Genomic DNA, 22,150 nt, shown 5'->3' with positions numbered 1-22,150 from the left:
CCTGAGTTCCAGGACGGCACCCTGAGTTCCAGGACAGGACCCCGAGTCCCAGGACGGCACCCCGAGTTCCGGGACAACACCCTGAATTGTGGTTGTCTCCAGGTCCCAGGAAACCAGTTGTTTGCTTTCTATCAGTGCAGATTTTCCTTTCATTATTTTATTGTGGGAAAATGCATATAACATAAAGTATGTCATACTGTAAATTAACTGTGAATGTCCTAGAATTTCATCTAAATGGTGTAATCAATTATATACTATAAGTTCTCCTTATAGTGTCTGGATTTCTTTTCTCATTTGGCATAATATTTGAGGCTCATCCACACTGACAGATGGATCAGTAGTTTGTTGGATCTTTAATAACTGAGGTGTAGTTGATGTACTGGAGAAGGCGATGGCCCCCCACTCCAGTACTCTTGCCTGGAAAATCCCATGGACAGAGGAGCCTGGTGGGCCGCAATCCATGGGGTCCGCTAAGAGTCGGATACGACTGAGCGACTTCACTTTCACTTTTCACTTTCATGCATTGGAGAAGGAAATGGCAACCCACTCCAGCGTTCTTGCCTGGAGAATCCCAGGGGTGGGGGAGCCTCGTGGGCTGCTGTCTATGGGGTCACACAGAGTCGGGCGCGACTGCAGCGCCTCGGCGGCGGCAGCAGCAGCCGGTGTACAGCGCTGGCTTCAGGTCTGCAGCGGGGTGACTCGGGTGTACGTCTCTGCTTCTGAGTTGGACCAAGCTGTCCTGCTTCTTCACATTTTGTGGTTTCTGGCTGTCCTGGCTCTTGTCGATGGCTTGTTGTAGGCGCTCTAGGCTCGCCTGTTTCTCTCAGCAGCACAGGGTCAGTTAATTAGGCTCGAGTCAGACTTCAAACTCGGCCCCCCTTGCAGTGGCTGAAGCAGGGCTGTCTGAAGCCGGCCCCTTCGTGCCCAGTCGGGGGGGCAGCCAGAGGTGGGGGCCGAGTTCAAGGTCAGGATGCGGTGCCCTCCTTCCATTCTCCGCTTTCGGAGGTTCCTCCTGCCACTCTCCGGACTTGCTGGCTGCCCAGCCTCTGTCCTCTGGCTCTTCACACTGGTGAGGCTCTCGTTTCTGCTGGAGTCTGAGCCACGCCCAGACTGATGGGGTCTGGCTTCAGGTGGGGAGTGAGATGGCTCACTGTGTCCCTCCTTCCTTCCAAGTGTTGGCCCACCCGCAGTCCTGTGTGCTTTCGGGCACCTTCGGGACCTTAGGGACCTTCGGGGGGCTGTGTATGGTACTGCACCCTGGCACACTCTGCAGCCAGTGTCTGCGGGAGAGGGTGGCGCAGGGGCCACAGTCTCCTTCCCAGTGTCCAAGGCTGGGAAGGACCCCTCTTCTGTCTGTGGGGCTGTTGACATCCCTAGGCCCCTGCTCCTGAGAGGGGCCAGTGCTGTGGAAGTCTGAGAGAAGCAAAGATGGGCTGAGCCGGAGACCAAAGTCCTGCTCAGTTCTCCAGCTCTGGCACTTGTTCCCCACGCCCTTGCTGGGGGTCTGTCCCGCTCTAAGGTCACGGTGCCCCCTGCCCCCAAGTGAGACCCCATTTGGCTCCATGAGGGCTTCCGTCCTTGTACTTCCTGCCCCTTCTTCAGGCACAATTTCCCTCCACACTTTGATTGAGCCAGTCAGTTCCTGCTGGCTCGGGGGGCGAGGATGCCCTGGGCGGGAGCATGAGGGGCCCGCACCTCACAGCCCCACGTGAACAGCCATCTGGCTTCTCCCGCAGAGGGTGAGTTGCTTCCTGTGCACGCACGTGCGTGTGTCTGCGTGTGTGTGTGAGATGAAACGAGCTTTAGGAGCAACTCCACTCCGTCTTCCCCAGCACTCTCTGCCCCACGCAGAGCTGGAACCGCTCTCCCCCTGCTTCAGCCCCAGGGCCTTGTGAGAGCCTGGCGTGTGTCCTGGGACGCTGGCCTGCCCGGCCTGGGTCAATGGGCCCTGTGGGCACCGGCAGCTGCGCTGGACAAGTCTGGTGGCTCAGTGTGCACCACGGGCCGGTTTGTGTGGCTCATCTGACAAAGGGCAGCCCCGGAGCCCCGGGTGGAGCTGGCACGCAGCACCCCCCCAAGACTGGGTGTGGGGGCGAGCTTCAGAGGCGGCAACAGCTGCAGGAGAATCGAGTTCGAGCCGGCTCTGCGGGTGGCGGGAGCTCAGAGCAGGACAGGAGGCCCGGGGGCTGCTTCCAGGCGGAGGCGCCTGCGGGCTGGGGCTGGGGTGGTGGGCGGGCAGCGGAGTCCAGGGGGCCTCGGGGAGCAGTGAGCCCATCCCTGCCCTCCTGGCCAAGGCCCCAGGCAGCAGACACTCCCATTTTTGGGGACAGCCCTTCGCTGAGCTCTGGGGAGAGGGGCGGGGGGGCCCTTGGGGACAGGGAGGGGACATCATCTCACTTGCCCCTGTCCTGCTCTCTCTGTGGCCTCCTGCCGTCATCGTCACGGTGATCACAGCCCTGAAACCCGGCCTTGCCCCGTGCCCTCCATGCCCAGAGCGGCCACTTCCAGACCCACCATGTTGGGGTGAAAACGCAGCATCACAGCCCGGAAGCTGGGCCTGGGTGCCCAGGATGCCTCGTGCCTCCTGCGAGGCAGACGCAGCCGGCCGGCAGCCTGGACGAAGGCATTGGGGACCGCAGACGCGGAGGCCTGGGGTAGGAACCCCGTCACCGGGAGGGCTGAGAGCAGCCAAATCACCCTCTTCCCCTTGACGGCTACTGCTCACTGCGTGTTTACAGCGCAGAGCTCTGCTCATGTTTACAGCGCAGAGCTCCGCTCCTCCGCAGGAGATCACACAGCGGCCTCTCCAGAAGGAGCCGGACTGAGTCTAGGGGAGCCCCCAGCGCGCACACAGCTCTTTACTGGGAAGGGCCAGGGTGGAGTCTCCTGGAAGCCATGCTGTGCCTGGGGGCGGGCCTGGGGAAGCCCTCGCTTCTGCACGCCCGCCCGCTCCCCCTGCACCGGGTGTGGAGATGGAGGGTTAAGGGGGTGAGCGGCCTGCCTGCACCCGGCGCCCACCAAGCCATCAACACGCACGTGAACGGGGCCTGGGGAGCCGCTGAACGAGCTCCAGGGCCCAAGTGCCTCCCCATGGCTCCACCACATTTCAACGCAGGCGCCCCCCGCCCCGTCTGGCCTCCCAGTGATGCAGGCCTCCCACCCAGCCGCAGCTACCTGCTCCGTAGACCACCGCGTACACGACCTTCTTGGTCTGCTCCCTGTCTGCGTGCGTCACGCACTCTGGGGAGATGTCCTTCCTGCATAGGAAGACGGTGTGCGGTCAGGCAGGCTGGGGCCTCCTCTGCAGAGGTCCTCCAGGGTCCGACTGCACAGCCACCCCTCACCCTGAGGACCTTCCCAGGGGAGACGATCAGCGTCTGCAGCATCTGTGTCAGCCGGGGCCTCCCAACGGATGTGAGCCAGCCAGGTTCTGGGGCGTCCACACCCCAAACCAGACAGCGGTTCCAGCACCCGAGCACCAGCCCGCTGGGAGAAAGGCCTGGGCTGGGTCCTGCTGCTGGGGGCAGCAAGGGGGTGGCGTCTGGACCCTCCACGGGACTGGACAGGCCGCCTGCACCCTGCCCCCCAGAGGGAGAGGCTGGGGCGTGAGCCCGTTGTGGGTGCCCAGACAGCAGCACCAGCAGCAGCCCCACGTCTGACCGTGCGTGCTCACGCGATCTCCTAAGGTTAAAGCTGAGCCTGGGAAGCAGAGGGGCAGGCGGGCACCCGGGCCCCTTCCCCCCGCCAGGCCCTCCTCGCCCAGCTGTGCGCGTGCCCTCCATCTCCCTGACGGAGTGAGCCCGTCAGGTGGGCAGAGACAGAGACAGGAAGGGGGAAGGCAGAGCGGCCGCGCAGAGGCGCCTGTCCTGCCCGGGGGCCTCCTGCACAGCCTGCCTTCTCTGCGGCCGCCGCGACGCTCAGGGCCTGCTCAGGGCTCCGGGTGGGGCGTGGGGGCTGCCCCGGCCTGCACGTGGCTTCCAGCTGTCCTCGCAGGCCGAGACTCTGAGCATCCAATTTCCTGAAGACCCTCGCCCCCAGCTTCTCCTCCCACCCCTGAGCTGTGGGCTCTATCGTTGGCCGGCCCCCTGCCCCACGCTGTTGCTGGTCTCTGATGTTTCCTGGCAAGGCCGCCCCTTTCTGCCTGGAGAGGGTTCCGAGCTGGGGAATCAACGCCGAGTCTGCGCTTCCGGCCGCCCCTGGCCGAGTCGGGACAGACAAACACGGCTCTGTGTGCTGTGTGCTGTGTGCTCGCGCTCTTCGGAGCCAGGGACGGGGCCCACCCCGGGCGGGGGCTGCCACGTCGCAGGTGTGCTGTGGGCCTCGCGAGAAGACCACAAAGTGCTCCTAACTGTTTCAGTCTTTTTTTCTTGACTCAGCACTGGCTTGACTGCTGTCTGCGGCTGGCGGTGTCCCAGCGTTCTGACAAAGTCGAGTCTGACGGTGCGTGGTTGCGTTTTGCATGCTTCTGGCGGCAGGTGGGCCCTCGGAGCTGCCTGCCTCACCATTTTCAGTGATGTCCCAGGGTTCGTCCGTTTCACCGCCTGATTTCCAAGTTCCGACGCATTTTCCTTTTCCTTCTGTGTGAAGCGGTTTCGCCCACTTTTTAAAACTCTGCCCTTGACCTTGGTATTGTCAGCAGCTGTCTTTAGAGGAGGGGCTTAAGACCAAACTGCACCGAAGCTCAGAGCCGATGTGTGCCAGCCCCTGTGTCCAGCCACCCTTGGGCCTCCCCACCTCCCTTTATTCTGGAAGTCCACAGGCGCTCCAAACCCGATCAGGAAGGACGCTGCTGAAAACCTTACCTAAGACCCGCTTCCCCATCAACTGCCCAGGGCCCGGGCCCAACAAACCCGTCTGGTGACCCTGCAGAGAGAGGCCAAGGCAGGCGTTTTGGAGCAGGCGCCCCCCAATCAAACCATACTAGGGACCCCCCTCAGTTCTATCCAGAGCTGGGAAGTTGTCTGAGGAAGCAGCATGGAACTCTCCCAGGACTTGCTTCTTCCGAGTCAGGATGTGATAGAATCCAGACACACAACCAATAAAAGCGGTGGATATGTGGCGAGCATCACTTTCTGATAACAGAACATACCTTCTTCTGCAGCACGCACGGCACACACACACAAACCCATCAAGCACACAACAAACCTCAAAAGGCTGCGCACAGGAGGAACATTAAAGCAACACCCAGATCACAGTGCGAGGCAACTAGAAATCGCAAACAAAAACAAAGTCCCCAAAAGCCTGTTTTGCCTAGAAATAAAACAAAATACACTTCCATCGGCAACTTTTGGTTGAAGAGAAATATACACAGAAATCAAATAGTTTCTAATGAAGACAGCACACGTCAGAACCAATGAGTCACACTAAAAGTGAGGAAACCGCACAGCCTTAAATGCCTCTACGAGGACAGATGAGAAGAAAAGTGCACGAATTAAATGAAGGCAAGAAAACACAAATCGCAAAGAATACACAGGAGGGAAATAATAAAGTTAGACTGAAGGTGGGAGCAGAAACAAAGCAGAGAACAGCAAGACGACTCACTAGTAAATAAAAACCCTGGTTCTTATACGAAACAAGCCACTAGCGAGTTTAATCAAAAGGGCAAACACAGACACACAGAATAAGAAGCAAAGGACGAAAGCCGCAGCGGGCGTGCCGGAAGTTCACAGCCACTTAGAGATTATTCTGCACAATGTTACGCGAGTAAGTGGCCAAACCCGGGCCAAGTGGACAAGTTCTAAAGAAAACACAGTCAGAAAAACTGACTCTTGTAGAGAGAAAGTTAAACAGACCAGTGTCTGTGGAAGAAGTAGAGAAAATTATTAAGGAACCATCCCACAAAGCACCAGGCTTAGGTGGTTCTGAGGGGAACTCTACAGAGCTTCAGACTAGAGTCCTCATACCATGCACACCATTTCAGAGAAAATGAACAAAAATGTCCAAATAAAGGTTCGTTATACCAAAACGTGACAAAGTTATACCAAAACATGAGAAAGAGCGCATAAAAAAGGGAACTGATAGCCTAATATTGCCTAGGAATATTGACTGATGGAAGAAGCTTAGCTAGAATATTTGCAAACAGAGTCCAACACTACACTGAAAAAATAGCACCTCAAGGCCAAGCAGAGTTTACACCAGGAAAGCAGCGTTAGGAAGGCTATCAATACAATTCACTGCTCGAACAGGACTAAGGAGGAATCACGTGATCACCTGTACAGCTGCTGAAAGAACCCCTGTGACAAAATCCAGCTCCAGCCCAGCCCGACCCTACTCTGAATAAAAACTCTTGAGAAAACAGGAGTGGCTGCATATTTCCTTAAACTCAAAAAGCAAGGCTCTTAAAGCCAGCTTCCTGTCAAGGGAACCCCAGGCAAGGCGCCCGCGGCCTGCACCGCCTCTCCGCACGGTGCTAGAAGCATAGCTGAGCCTGAGGAACACAGGTCAGAACATTGTGGGTCCACAGAGACATAGATACTTTTTCCAATAAATAGACTGAAAAAATTTTTTGAGATATAAAACAATTTGAAGAAACTTGGAGATGAACTTTACAGTCTGAATACTGAAAAAATTAAGAAAAGATTCGGTGCATCATGAATACACAAAATATAAGATGCAAATTTATTCTGTCATTTACTACCATAAACTGTACCCAAATCTATAACAAAATGTTAAAATTTACCAAAACTGAAGCACACACACACAGAGCAGGCATGGCGCCATCGGCAGCGGGGAGGAACGCAGACAGACGTGCAGCCGCGGCGTGGAGCCGTCCCTGGCGTGGAGCCGTCCCTGCACGCCGCGGAGCTGCTGTGCCGGCTTCGACGTCGCCTCCTATTGATACCATGCTGAGCTCGGGTGTTCTGAGGATCCACTTACAAGTGCCCTGGGATGCCTGTCATTTCCGAGTGAGCAGTGTGTCTCTCCAGTAAACTGATACTTGTAGTAAGAGGTGATCTCTCTTGTTTGCATGCATTTTTCATCGTGCTTAGAGCAACACCGTGAACCTTCAATCACACCATACGCTGTGCCACTAGTGATGCTGGAAGAGCTCCCTAGAGGCAGAAAAAAATCATGACGTTCTGAGAAAAAGTTGAATTGTGTAATGCGTACAGTCGATTGAGGTGTGCGGCTGTGGTTGCTACAGTTTCAAGGTAAACAAAGCCAGCATAACGATCATTGTAAAAAAAGAAAAGGAAATTCGTGAAGCTGCTGCTGCAGGCTATACAGGGAAGCCTGGCGTGCTGCAGTCCATGGGGTCACAAAGAGTCAGACAAGACTAAGAGACTGAACTGAACTGACGCCTGCAGGCACAGAAACCTTGGCTCCTTTGCAAAAGAGCCTCTTATCTTGTATTGAAAATGTCTCTATGGGACCTCCCTGGTGGTCCAGTGGTGAGAATCCTCCTGCCAAGGCAGAAGACACGGGTTTGATCTCTCGTCAGGGAAGATACCACATGCCTCGGGGCAACTAAGCCCGCCTGCCACAACTACTGAGGCCAAGCTCTAGAGCCCAAGCTCTGAAACAAGAGAAGCCGCGGCAAGTAGAGAAAGCCCACGTGCAACAACCAAGACCCAGAGCAGCCAGAAATAAATAAAAAAAAAAAAAAAAGAAAATGCAGCTTTTATGTGGGTACAGGATAGATATAGACTCGAATATGATTTGAGAAAAAGCGAAGTCATCACATGACAACCTAAAGCAAGAAGAACGTGAAGGATCTAAACTGGGAGAATTTAATGCCAGAAAAGGATGGTTTGATAATTTTAGTGAAAGGACTGGCTTAAAAAATGTAAAGACAGGAGAAGCAGCTTCTGCTGATCACAGGGCAGCAGATGAGGGCCAGAAGCTGTTAAGAAAATCACGGGGAAGGAAGAATGTCTGCCTGAACAGGTTTTTAATACAGATGAAAGTGTCCTATTCTGGGGGAAAAAAATGCCACAAAAGGCTTTTATCAGAAAGGAAGAGAAGCGGGAGCAGGACTGAAGGCAGGAAGCGAGGGGCGACTCCCATTCTGCACGAGATCTGTCGGGCTAACGGTCAGAGCTGCCCCCATCTATCAAGCTGCTGACCCCCAGCCTTGAAGGGAGAAGATGGGCACAGCTATAGTCTTTCGACGGCGCGCCAAACCAGACCCTTTCTCCTGAACTGGTTCCACCAACGCTTTGTTCCGGAGGTCAGGAGACATCTTGCCAGTCAGGGGCTGCCCTGTAAAGTTCTTCTGATAGTGGGCAATGGCCCTGGCCACCCAGGACTCATGGGTTCAGCTCCGCGGGTGTCAAAGCGGCCTACTTGCCCCCAGATAGGACGTCTCTATCTGGCCTCCCCAGGGGGGCCATAAGGACCTTTAAAGCGCATCGTACATGGTGCTGTATGGAAAGGACTGCCAGTGCCACTTCATTTTATGTGCACAATAAATCATTGATCAAGATGGACCATATGATTGGCCACAGTACACGTCTTAAGAAATTTAAAAGGACTGAAGTCATAGGGACTGTATTCCCTAACCCAGTGAAGTTAAATTTGAACTGAAGAACAAAAATATGTACAGAAAAGAGAGAGCATCACGGCAGCCTGGAAGGATCACACTATTGAAAACTCCACCATTGTTACAGATAAATCGTGAAAGCCATCAAGCCCCAGTGAATTGCTGCTGGAGAAAACTGTGCCCAGACGTTGGGTATGACTCCATAGGCTTTACCGTGGAGCCAACCCAGGAAATCATGAAAGAAATGATGGGCTGGAAAAATAGGTCAGGGGTGAGGGGTCTCAAGACACGGGTCCTGGAGAACTTCAAGAGTTAACAGACCCCCACACCAGAGAAATTCACAGAAGATTTGATGGAAATGAGAACTTCCCGACCAGTGCCAGACAAAGAGGAAGACGTGGAGGAAGCCACGCCAGGAGGACTCCAATATTCAAGACTGGCTTTGACTTCTTCTAAGATGTGGATCCCTCTATGACGAGGCGCTGGAGACAGGGCACGTGTTGGAAGAAGGAGCGGTGGGTGCCTTCAGAGAAATAAAGAAGCAAAGAAGTCGAGCCGGGCGGGAATTTCGACGCGTTTCTGAAACACTGCACCGGGTGTGCCTGTCTCCTGCCTCCCCCGCCCATCCCTGCCCCCAAGGCAGCCGGACCAAACTTCCTGCTGCTCGGCTCACCCAGCGTGAGGGTGGCGAGGAGGACGGCCCTGTGGCGATCCGCCTCTGCTCTCTGGACAGTGAGTCGCCACCATTCGCAGTTAATCCACTTGTCTGCTCTGCGCGTCCCCCCCCCACCCCTTATGCTTTTAACACCTATAGAGATTATGCTAATAACGTACCTTTTTTTTTTTCCTGGACGCATCTCCTGTCTTACAGGATCTTACTTCCCTAGCCAGGGATGAAACCTGTGGCCCCTGCACCGGAAGCACGGAGTCTTAACCACGGGGCCACCGGGGAAGCTCTCTGATGTTCCCTTATGTCGTTCCTGATATTTGTAATTTGTGGATTTCCCCTTTTTTTCTCTTAATCAGTCTAAGAACTTCAATCTTATTCGTCTTTTCGGATATCCTTTCAGCTTCCTCGATCTTCTCTACGGTCTTTCTCTTTCTGTTACGTTGGTTTCTGCTCCTCCTACTTACTTAGGATTTAAGTCACTCTTATTTTTATGGCATCCTAAGGTGAAAGCTTGGAAGCTTTGAGAGTTTATTTTAGACTTTTCTTATTTTCTGTTTTTAAGCATTTAATGTCATAAATTCCTAAGTGCTTCCAGAGCTGCCTCCCAAATTTCTGACATGTGTTTTCATTTTCATTTAGCACAAAATATTTTCTAATTTCCCTTCTGACTTTTTCCTTTGACCTGTGAGGAAATCAACCCTGAATATTCATTGGAAGGACTGATGCTGAAGCTGAAGCTCCAATACTCTGGCCACCGGATGCTAAGGGCTGACTCATTGGAAAAGACCCCGATGCTGGGAAAGATTGAAGGCAGGGGGAGAAGGGGACGACAGAGGATGAGAGGGTTGGATGGCATCACCGACTCAGCGGACATGAGTTTGAGCAAGCTCAGGGAGATAGTGTAGGACAGGGAGGCCTGGCGTGAGGCCATCCACGGGGTCACAGAGTCAGACAGGACTGAGTGGCTGAACAACAACAAATGAGCTATTTAGAAATATCATCTTTATTTGCAAATATCTGGGGATTTTCTGGACATATTTTTGTTCTTCAGTTCAAATTTAACTTCACTGGGTTAGGGAATACAGTCCCTATGACTTCAGTCCTTTTAAATTTCTTAAGACGTGTACTGTGGCCAATCATATGGTCCATCTTGATCAATGATTTATTGTGCACATAAAATGAAGTTTATTCTGCAGTGGCCACTCACAGTATTCAAGTCTTCCATATACTTTCTGCCTTTCCTTGCACTTGTTATTAATTATTGAGAAAGTATTGCTGAAATCTCCAGCTGTTCTTGTGGATCTGTGGATTTTTCATTTCATTTCTACGAGGTTTGCTTCATGTATTCCGAATTTCTCCGATTCGATGCACCCTACAGAGAATGGTTACGTTTTCTTGATGAATTGGCCCTTTTATTTAATGTCCCTCATAATAATCCTTGTCCTGAAATCCAACTGCCTGGGACTGACACAGCTTTTCAGCCATGAGGCTGCTAAGTCTCGATCTCCTGGTTTGTAGTCTATGCCTCATCCACTGAACCGAGCGCTGTCTCCGTTACCAGTGCCCAGTTTGGGGAGAGTCTGGGGCTTCTTGAACAGCACGATTCTCTGGCTCCATAGCTTGTGCCTGGACACAACAGCAGAGAACAAGGCCGCCTGTACTCTTTGGGACTTCACACCAGGAAAAAGGACACATTTCTCACTAACTGCATTTTCCTGTCGCAGTGACCACTACTAACTAGGCACAGAGCAGATGACCTGTAAACTAGCACACCTGGAGCCTGAAAGAACCTTGGAGAGGGCTGGCGTATGCATTAGCTTCCTGTGGCTGCTGCAACAAACTGCCACAAGTTTTGTGACTTAAAGAGAATGATATTTATTCCCTCCCAGTCCTGGGGGTCAGAAGCCTGAGCTCAGTACCACTGGGCAAAATCAAGGAGTCGGCAGGGCCCACTCCTGCCAGTGCTCCGGGGGACAGTCTGCCCCTGTGTCTTCCAGCCTGCAGTCCCGTGGTCCCAGGGCCTCCTCCCCTCGGTCTGTGTCAAGTCTCCCTCATCTCACTCTCACAAGGGCCCTGTGACGGTCCTGCCTTCATCAGAGGGCAGAGAGAATAAAACCACAGTCACAGAAAACTAACCAAACGGACTACGTGGACCACAGCCTTGTCTAACTCAGTGAGATTATGAGCCGTGCCATGTGGGGCCACCCTAGACGGACGGGTCACGGTGGGGAGTTCTGACAAACGTGGGCCACTGGAGAAGGGAATGGAAAGCCACCTCAGCATTCCTGCCTTGAGAACCCCATGGACAGCATGAAAAGGCAAAAATGATATGACACTGAAAGATGGACTCCCCAGGTCGGTAGGTGCCCAATATGCCACTGGAGAAGAGTGGAGAAATAGCTCCAGAAAGAATGAAAGGACGGAGCCAGAGTGGAAACAATGGCCAGTTGCGGATGTGACTGGTGAAGGAAGTAAAGTCCGATGCTGTAAAGAGCAATGTTGCATCGGAACCTGGAATGTCAGGTCCATGAATCAAGGTAAATTGGAAGTGGTCAAACAGGAGATGGCAAGAATGAACATCGACATTTTAGGAATCAGTGAACTAAACTGGACTGGAATGGGCGAATTTAACTCAGATGACCATTATATCTACTACTGCGGGCAGGAATCCCTCAGAAGAAATGGAGTAGCCCTCACAGTCAACAAGAGTCTGAAATGCAGTACTTGGGTGCAGTCTCAAAAATGACAGAGAGATCTCCGTTGGCTTCCAAGGCAAACCATTCAGTATCACAGTAATCCAAGTCTATGCCCCAACCACTAATGCCGAAGAAGCTTAAGTTGAACAGTTCTGTGAGGTCCTACAAGGTCTTCTAGAACTAACACCAAAAAGAGATGTCGTTGTCATCATAGGGGACTGAAATGCAGAAGTAGGAAGTCACGAGATACCTGGAGTAACAGGCAAGTTTGGCCTTGGAGTACAAAATGAAGCAGGGCAAAGGCTAACAGAGTTTTGCCAAGAGAACATACTGGTCATAGCAAACATCCTCTTCCAACAACACAAGAGATGACTCCACACATGGACATCACCAGATGGTCAATACCAAAATCAGATTGATTATATTCTTTGCAGCGGAAGATGGAGAAGCTCTACAGAGTCAGCAAAAACAAGACCAGGAGCTGACTGTGGCTCTGATCATGAACTCCTTATTGTCAAATTCAGACTTAAGTTGAAGAAAGTAGGGAAAACCACTAGACTATTCAAAATGAAAGTGAAAGTTGGTCAGTCATGTCTGACTCTTTGTGACCCTATGGATTCTCCAGGCCAGAATACTGGAGTGGGTAGCTGTTCCCTTCTCCAGCAGATCTTCCCAACCCAGGGATTGAACTCAGGTCTCCTGCATTGCAGGCAGATTCTTTACCAGCTGAGTCACAAGGGGAGCCCAAGTATACTGAAGTGGGTAGCCTATCCCTTCTCCAGCGGGTCTTCCTGATCCAGGTTCTCCTGCATTGCAGGTAGATTCTTTACCAACTGAGCTATGAGGGAAGCCCCCAGACCATTCAGGTATGACCTAAATCAAATCCCTCATGATTATACAGTGGAAATGACAGATAGATTCAAGGGATTAGATCTGATAGAGTGCCTGAAGAACTATGGATGGAGGTTTGTGTCATTGTACAGGAGGCAGTGATCAAGACCATCCCCAAGAAAAAGAAATGCAAAAGGGCAAAATGGTTGTCTGAGGAGGCCTTACAAATAGCTGGGAAAAGAAGAGAAGTGAAAGGCAAAGGAGAAAAAGAAAGATATACCCATCTGAATGCAGAGTTCCAAAGAATAGCAAGGAGAGATAAGAAAGCCTTCCTCAGTGATCAGTGCAAAGAAATAGAGGAAAACAATAGAAGGGAAAGACTAGAGATCTCTTCAAGAAAATTAGAGATACCAAGGGAACATTTCATGCAAAAGTGAAAGTGAAAGTCACTCAGTAGCGCCCGACTCTGTGACCGCAAGGACTGTACAGTCCACGGAATTCTCCAGGCCAGAGTAATGGAGTGGGTAGCACTTCCCTTCTCCAGGAGATCTTCCCAACCCAGGGATCAAACCCAGGTCTCCCTCATTGCAGGCAGATTCTTTACCAGCTGAGCCACCAGGGAAGCCCAAGGAAACTGGAGCGGGTAGCCTATCCCTTCTCCAGCGGATCTTCCCGACCCAGGAATCAAACCGGGGTCTCCTGCATTGTAGGCGGATTCTTTACCAGCTGAGCTATCAGGGAAGCAGATGGGCAAAATAAAGGACAGAAACAGTATGGACCTAACAGAAGCAGGAGATATTAAGAAGAGGTAGCAAGAATACACAGAAGAACTGTACACAAAAGATCTTAATGACCCAGATAATCAGGATGGTGTGATCACTCATCTAGAGCCAGACATCCTGGAATGTGAAGTCAAGTGGGCCTTAGGAAGCACCACTATGAACAAAGCTAGTGGAGGTGATGGAATTCCAGCTGAGCTGTTTCAAGTCCTAAAAGATGATGCTGCGAAAGTGCTGCGCTCAATATGCCAGCAAATTTGGAAAACTCACCAGTGACCACAGGACTGGAAAAGGTCAGTTTTCATTCCAGTCTCAAAGAAAGGCAATGCCAAAGAATGTTCAAGCTACTGCACAATGGCACTCATCTCACATGCTAGTAAAGTAATGCTCAAAATTCTCCAAGTGAGGCTGCAACAGTATGTGAACTAAGAACTTTCAGATGTTCAAGCTGGATTTAGAAAAGCCAGAGGAACCAGAGGTCAAATTGTCAACATCCGCTGGATCACAGAAAAAGCAGGAGAGTTCCAGAGAAACATTTAGTTCTGCTTTATTGGCTACACCAAAGCCTTTGAATCACAACAAACTGGAAAATTCTTCAAGAATGGGAATACCAGACCACCTTACCTGACTCCTGAGAAATCTGTATGCAGGTCAAGAAGCAACAGATAGAACTGGATATGGAACAACAGACTGGTTCCAAATTCGGAAAGGAGTACGTCAGGGCTTTACATTGTCACCGTGCTTATTTAACTTATATGCAGAGTACATCATGTGAAATGCTGGGCTGGATGAAGCACCAGCTGGAATCAAGATTGCTGGGAGAAATATCAATCATGTTTCTCAGATATGCAGATGACATCACCCTTACAGCCAAAAGTGAAGAGGAACTAAAGAGCCTCTTAATGAAAGTGAAAGAGCAGAGTGAAAAAGCTGGCTTAAAACTTAACATTCAAAAAACAAAGATCACAGCCTCTGGTCACATCACTTCATGGCAAATATATGGGGAAACAATGGAAACACTGACAGACTTTATTTTCTGGGGCTCCAAAATCACTGCAGATGGTGACTGCAGCCATGACATTAAAAGATATTGGAAGAAAAGCTCCTTGGAAGAAAAGCTATGATCAAGCTAGACAGCATATTAAAAAGCAGAGACATTACTTTGCTGACAAACGTCTGTCCAGTCAAAGCTTTTGACTGTAGTAGCTTTTTCCAGTAGTTACGTATGGATATGAGAGTTGGATCATAAAGAAAGCTGAATGCCGAAAAATTGATGCTTTGGAACTGTGGTGTTGGAGAACACTCTTGAGAGTCCCTAGGACTGCAAGGAGATCCAACCAGTCAATCCTAAAGGAAATCAGTGCTGAATATTCATTGGAAGGACTGATGCTGAAGCTGAAGCTCCAATACTTTGGCCACCTGATGTGAAGAACTGACTCACTGGAAAAGACCCTGATGCTGGGAAAGATTGAAGGCAGGAGGAGAAGCAGATGACAGAGGATGAGATGGTTGGATGGCATCACCGACTCAATGCACATGAGTTTGAGTAAAGTCCAGGAGTTAGTGATGGACAGGGAAGCCTGGCGTGCTGCAGTCCACAGGGTCACAAAGAGTCGGACACGACTGAGCGACTGAACTGAGCTACGATGGCAGGCAGGGCCCAGGCAGTAATCCAGGGTAATCTCAAGATGGCTGACGTAACCATGCAGCAGAGATCTTTTCTGCATAAGGAACCGGCACTGGTCCCAGGCCTTAGGACGTGCATCTGTTTTGGGGGCCACCATTCAGCTCAGCACAGCACGTGAAGAACAAAACACTCGAAATGTTTATACAATGAGACCCAGATTTTGAAAACGAAAACCAAGGAGTGGGCATCAAGAGCACAGAAGTGTGTGTATGAGAGAGACTGCGACAGAGAGAAAGGACGGACGGGAAGGGAATGCTGGCAGGAAGACCAGGGCTTGGATGCGGGGTGAGGAGCAAAGTGCACCTCAGCCTTGGCTGAGGATGCAGTCCCCGTGGTGGTCCAGAAGGCAGGAGCACGAGAGCTCAGAGGCTCCCCAGTTCAGGGAAGTCAGCTGTGTGTTCCCGCCCCGAGGGTGAGAGAGAGAGAGATGAAATGAGATCTGTACAAAAATCACGTCAGTACAATTCTATATAAATCCTTTGTCAGACCCAAGCTTGACTATGCAGCCACGCCAGATGCTGTCCCCGGGCAGCCGAGAAGCAGGGAAGAGACTGCAGCCAGTCCTGCAAGTGCCTGGCGGAGATAGGGTAGACAGGGCACCCAGGAGCGCAGGAAGCTCACGAGGGCCCACTTCAGGGGCGAGGGCAGATAAGTCAGAACTCCACAGGGAAAGGGAGGCCAAAGAGCCTCGCTGCCTCCAGCAGGGCTGCCAGAACAGGCCTCCAGTCTGGACCCCATGGCATGGCCAGCAGAAGCGGTCGGCAGCCCAGGGGCAGAGGGACAGCAGACCCTGGAAGGAATGGGCTTCCCGGTGTTCCCTTCTGAGACCCCACTGAGTGTGCCTCTTGGGAGCTGTGGTCCAGGGCTCTGTGCCCGGGGCAGCCACAGGTGGCCCCCACGGCTACAGCAAGAGCCAGACGGCTTCAGCACCACTGGGGAGCGTCCACACTCCCCCAGGTGCCTTACCCACTGGCGGCTCCAGGCCTGCTGAGTCAGGAGGCTCAGCACGCTCATGGCCTCCTCCAAGCAGAGGCCACAGACAGGGGATGGCCCAGGGACACGGACTCCTCGTTGCCTTTCGTTTCCTTGCTGGAAGGGGACTGCCCCCAAACTGGGAAGGGCCAGCAAATGCTACCCAGAGAAGAGGTGTGGCTTCCTGAGGGGAGGCAGCCTTGTGAGTTCCACCCCAGGGCTGAGAGAAGCACCCAGGTCCAGTGACGACAGCAAACAGGGACAAGCTGGTTCCCAGAGGTCACAGCTGTGCACAGCGGACAGAAACGAGCAGGGAGCCGACGCTGGCGGCCTGCCTTTGACCCAGTCAACCCACTTTCCTAGAGGATGCCCCTGCCCTCCTGAAACAGCCCACCTGTCCAGCCACAGGCTGAAGTGAGCCTGTCCATCTTCCCAGGACTGGGGACCAGCTGAAACCACAGGCACCATCCTCCATCCCTTTGGAGGTTTGAAAGCGCTAGTTGGCCGGGGATGCTTTTTTTTTTTTTCCTTTTTGGAATTTGAGGAAGTGCAGTTCTTCTTTTTCTGTTTCCTCTGAAAAGGATATTGGTGTTTGGGGCTTTCTACCTTTTGTTGGATCCTCGCAAGTAATTTACATTTTCCAGTCATATCATTAACACTTACATGTTAGTAGAGAGCTGTACATGATAACTTTTTGCAAGACACAGTCCTTGGGAAAGGTCTATAAAGAAGAAAAACTTCTGGTAAGTGAAAAAAATACCCACAAGATATTATAAGGAAACACTGCCTTCAGAAACTGGAAGGAAGGGACTTCCTTGGTGCTCCAGTGATTAAAACGCAGAGGGCCTGGGTTCCAGACCTGGTCAGAGAACCAGATCCCACATGTTGCAGCTGAGACTTCTCACGCTGCAACTAAAGCTCCCGCATGCTGCAGTGAAGACCTCCCGTGTGTCAACTAAGACCTGGCACAGCCAGAAGAAGGAAAAAAAAAAAAAGAAATTAAAAGGAAAATCATCTCCACCATAGACTTCTATCCCCAGCCAAATTATCAACCAAATGTGAGACATTTTCATTTAGGAAAGATCTCTAAGTTAACCTTCCATGTACCATTTCTGAGGGAGCCAGAATTGGTGTCTTGGTGTTATGTTCCACCAAGACAGAGGAGGAACCCAAGAAAGGGAGGCAGGAAGTGGGAATCAGACAGAGGAGAGGGGAGGAAGGGTCCCTAAAGGATGGCGAGGAGGAGCGCAGGCCGACAGATGTGCACCAGGACGAGAGAGGGGGCGGTCAGGCGAGGCTGGGGCAGGTGGGGCTCCAGAAAGGACTGCAGGGAACGGAGCTGATAAACACGGATGGGTGGGAGAGTCTGCCATACAAAGCCACTCAGAGGGAACTCCAGAGGCAGGGTTCCACAACGAAAGAGACAGCGCCAGGGGCTGCCGTTAGAGACTGGGGAATACGGTATCTCGGCACATTTATCGCTGGCTTTTCTCTTCTCGAGAAAGCTTAGCTCGAATGAAAGCGAGCGATCTGTAAGTGCGCGCAGAAACTCAACGGCATCAGCACAGGAGCGGGGTGGGGAGGGGACAAAAAGGCGTGGTGAACCGTGCACTTTAGCAGAAGGGAGCTGCGGAGAGTGACCATTCTAAGTAATCAAAAGATGAGCGAGAGAACGTGAGTGTTTACCCAGCACCTAACACAGTGACTGGAACATAGAAAATATTCAGTAAGTACTCAGTGAGTGAATGCGTGAAGAAATGAACAGGTATGACTCTTGAGGGCAAAAAGCATGAGAATTTATGCTTTAAATACGTAATTTAAATGTATAACTTTCAAGCAATCTGGAGAGCTATCTGCTTTTGGAAGTGGTGGACCAGCACGCTGTAAACCAGTTTCCATGTAGGACAATTATAAATGCTGGAGAAAATGTTAAAAAGCATCTGTTTGAAGGCATGAGAGAACAGTAAGAAAAACCCTGAGGCAATAAGAACTTGGGAGACTATGGCTTCGGGAAGGGGACATGTAGAAATGAAAGCTTGGTGTTTGGGGCCAGACTCACCCTGAAGGATTTGCTGGTGATATTTTTCAAGTGACAGTTGAAAGGCTGATATCAGCTTCCTGAAGTCTATGGGACTGGAGAAACACTTGAGCTTTAGGCCTTATCAAGAAAGAGGATCCTTGGTGCTCCAGAGAAAAATGAGACTTTGAAATTCACTAGCTTTCACAAAGACTGAAGCCCTTCTTCCCAAAGGATCCATCTTGGGGTGGACTAAGGCCATCTGGCCCCAGTCTAACTGCCAGAAGCAAAACAAAGTCATCTTTTGAGGAAGATAACACTATTCATAGCTGTAACGTCTCATTTTTTCATAGCTGGAAGCTCTCATTTTTGTTCACACTATTTGATCAAAAATCACCTGGCATCCCATGGAACAAGATCAAATGACTAAAAACCGAGAGAGAGAGACAATAGAAACATGTCTATGGGAGACATAGGTGCCGCAGTTATCAGTTGACTGTGATTAATATGTTTAAGACAGATGACAAGCTGAGAAATTGAGCAAAGAATGGAAAACTATACACATTAATTAAATGGCAGGTGGAACAACAGAAAAGTACAGTGAATAAAAATAGGAACTCACAGGTATAGTTAAAGAGGGTTTACCTTTAACAGCCTATTGGTTATGCCTATAGAGAAGATCATGGACGGAATATAGGTAAAATAGTTGAAGCTTAGATAAAATGTCCAGCCTGAGACGTGTAGAGAAAAAAGATGGAAAATACAGGAAAGAGCTATGAGAGAAACACGGGGCACGGCAAAAAGTCCTAACACAGGTGTAACCGCAGCCCCTGAAGGAGGGGAGACAGGAGGGAGAGACGCTACGTTTAAAGAGAGAATGACAGAGATTTCCAGAGATGATGAAAGACAAGACTGGAGATAAAGGGAACCACAGGCAAGACGGATCCAAAGAGAACCACATATAAGGGTAATGCAAAACTGCTGAAGCCAAGACAAACAGAAAGTCTTAAAAACACTCAGAATGAATGACTGATCGCCTCCAAAGAAGCAGCAATCAAATAACCGTGACTTCTTAACAAAATCAATGGAATGAAATCATAGAGATGCTTAAAAAACACCAGAAACAAACCTTACAACTTGTGGAACTAGAATTCCACTTCCAGCACAAATATTCCTCAAAAATAAAGGTAGGAAGGACTTCCCTGGGGGCCCAGTGGCTAATTGGCCTTCCAATGCAGGGGACACGGTGTGACCCCTGGCCCAGGAAGATCCCACATGCTGCGGGGCGACTAAGCCTACCAGCCGCAACTACTGAAGCCTGAGCTCAAGAGCCCATGCCGGGCAACAAGGGAAGTCACTGCAATCCGAAGCCCGCAAACCTCCACGAAGAGTGGCCTCTGCTTGCAAAACCAGGAAAGCCTGAGGCGGAAACCAAGACCCAGCACAGCCAAAAGTAAATCAGCACATTTTTTTTTTTCCCAAAGGGAGAATAAAAAACATTTCAGACAGAAAAAACCTGACACAATCTGTCGCCTGAATACTTGCACTGAAAGGAACGTGAAACGGAAGGAAAACAGCTCCACGTGCAAGCACCGAGGCGTGGAAAGGAATAAGCGTCGATGGACGGGACATACAAGCAAGCTTAAAAGGACTGACTCGTTGGAACAGACCCTGATGCTGGGAAGGCCTGAAGGCGGGAGGAGAAGGGGACAACAGAGGATGAGATGGCTGGATGGCATCACCGACTCGACGGACATGAGTTTGAGTAAACTCTGGGAGCTGGTGATGGACAGGGAAGCCTGGCGTGCTGCAGTCCATGGGGTCGCAAAGAGCTGGACACGACTGAGCGACTGAACTGAAAATGAATATTGACTATACAAAGCATATTGTAATATTTTGTGTGGTTCAAAATATATGCAGACGTAAACCATATGGGAGATAAACGGAGTTAAAGTTCTGTATAGCCTGAGAGGTGGTAAAAGTGCAGCTTCATATCGCATTTTCTATGAGTGAAGGATGCTTGTCGTAATCTCTAGAATAGTTTCTAAAAGAACAGTGAAAGGACACATAACTCACAAGGTAATAGAGCAAGAAATGAAATACCGAAAAACACGAAAGTCCAAGAAAAGGCAAAACGAGAGAGAAAAAGCAGCATGGAAAAAGCAGGACAAACAGAAAACTGTAGTGAAAGGAGGGATTTATGCCCGAATGCGTCAGCAACTGTGCGTGAATGCGGAAGGCACTCCAAGTTAGAGACAAAAACTGTCGGAACTGATTACAGTTGAAAACACTGCGTATAGAAATTCCCTGGTGGGCCAGAGGTTGAGAATTTGCCTGCCATTAAAGGGGACACTGGTTAAAACCCTGGTCCAAGAAGATTCCACACGCCGTGGAGCAAGTAAGCCCGTGCAGCATGACAGCTGAGCCTGCGCTCTAGGGCCCTCACGCTGCAACCACGGAGCCCACATGCCGCAGTGACTGAAGCCCGTGTGCCCTCGAGCCCATGCGCGGCACCAAGAGAAGCCCCTGGAGCAGCCTGCACATCGCAGCTAGGAGGCAGCCCCTGCTCACCGCGACCACATTGCAGCTAGCAAACAGCCCCTGCTCACTGCGACCACATCGTAGCTAGCAATCAGCCCCTGCTCACTGCGACCACATCGCAGCTAGCAAGCAGCCCCTGCTCACCGCGACCACAGAAAAGCCTTGACGCAACGGAGACTGGCCGGCACAGCCAGAAATACAGAAATACTGAAATTAAAAAAATGTGGCCTGCAAAAGATGCACTATAAACATGAAAACCCAGGAGGGCCAATGGTAAAAAGATAAGAAAAGATACCTCCTGAAGACACTGACCAAAGGAAGCCTTTGTGGAAAATATCAGAGACTTTAAGATAAAACACATACCAGAGCTGGAGAACACTTTGTGATTGTCGATTACTGACGGTAAAAGACAACAGCAGCATCATCTTATGGGATTTAATTATGCGCAGAATTAGAGTGTATGATCAGGAACAACACAAAAGGCAGGAAGGCGTGAAGAGAGCCAAAGGGTCCTGAGATCACAGCGCTGTCTGGGAAGTGGGAGAAGTGCTAGCATGTTATGGTCGGAAATGTCAATGGTTCGTGTTGTCCCTAACCAAGATGAGAATATTAAAAGACTGCAAAATCAAAAGCTAGAGGTTCCCAGTGGGGAGGGGCAATGGGGGAGAGGAAGCATGGAGGCGGGAGATTAAGAAACACCAACTATCACATCTAAAACACACTACAAGGACATGCTGCCCAGCACGGGGGACGTAGCCAGTATTCCATACTGACTATCAGTGGAGCGTAACCTTTAAAGCCTGTGAATCATTATATTATACACCTATGGCATATAATTGGAGAAGGCGATGGCACCCACTCCAGTCCTCTTGCCTGGAAAATCCTATGGACAGAGGAGCCTGGTAGGCTGCAGTCCATGGGGTCGCTAAGAGTCGGATACCATTGAGCGACTTCACTTTCACTTTTCACTTTCATGCACTGGAGAGGGAAATGGCAACCCATTCCAGTGTTCTTGCCTGGAGAATCCCAGGGATAGGGGAGCCTGGTGGGCTGCCGTCTATGGGGTCGCACAGAGTCGGACACGACTGAAGTGGCTTAGCATAACATATAATATTGTACATCAACCATATTTTTAAAACAAATTAATAAATAAACTATGTCTTTTGTGGGGATTCCCTGGTGGCTCAGTGGTGAAGAAACTGCCTGCCAATGCAGGAGACACAATTCAATCCCTGGGAGAAGGAAATGGCAACTGATCCAGTATTCTTGCCTGGGAAATCCCACAGACAGCGGAGCCTGGCGGGCTGGAGTCCATGGGGCTGCAGAGTCAGACAGGACTTAGTGACTGAAGCAGTAACAGCGTCTGTCGTGAGTAGCATGTAGGGCCTCACTGGTGGCTCAGATGGTGAAGAACACACCTGCGGTGCAGGAGACTTGGGTCGGGCAGATCCCCTGGAGAAAGGGACGGCTACACA

The 22,150-nt window shown here is 50.8% G+C and overlaps 1 protein-coding gene across 1 annotated transcript in view; it reads right to left on the bottom strand.

Annotated features, from left to right (window-relative positions):
- POLN (DNA polymerase nu) overlaps positions 1-22,150 on the bottom strand; it is a 142,448-nt gene that overhangs the window by 19,599 nt on the left and 100,699 nt on the right. The window contains exon 18 of the mRNA XM_068974993.1: positions 3,175-3,257. Coding sequence (XP_068831094.1) covers positions 3,175-3,257 — 83 coding nt within the window. The remainder of the gene's footprint in view (positions 1-3,174; positions 3,258-22,150) is intronic.

The sequence above is a fragment of the Capricornis sumatraensis genome, chromosome 7 (assembly GCF_032405125.1).
Source record: "Capricornis sumatraensis isolate serow.1 chromosome 7, serow.2, whole genome shotgun sequence".
Taxonomy (NCBI): Eukaryota; Metazoa; Chordata; class Mammalia; order Artiodactyla; family Bovidae; genus Capricornis; species Capricornis sumatraensis.
Note: the sequence above shows the minus strand (reverse complement) of the source record. Positions and strands in the feature narration are given on the sequence as shown.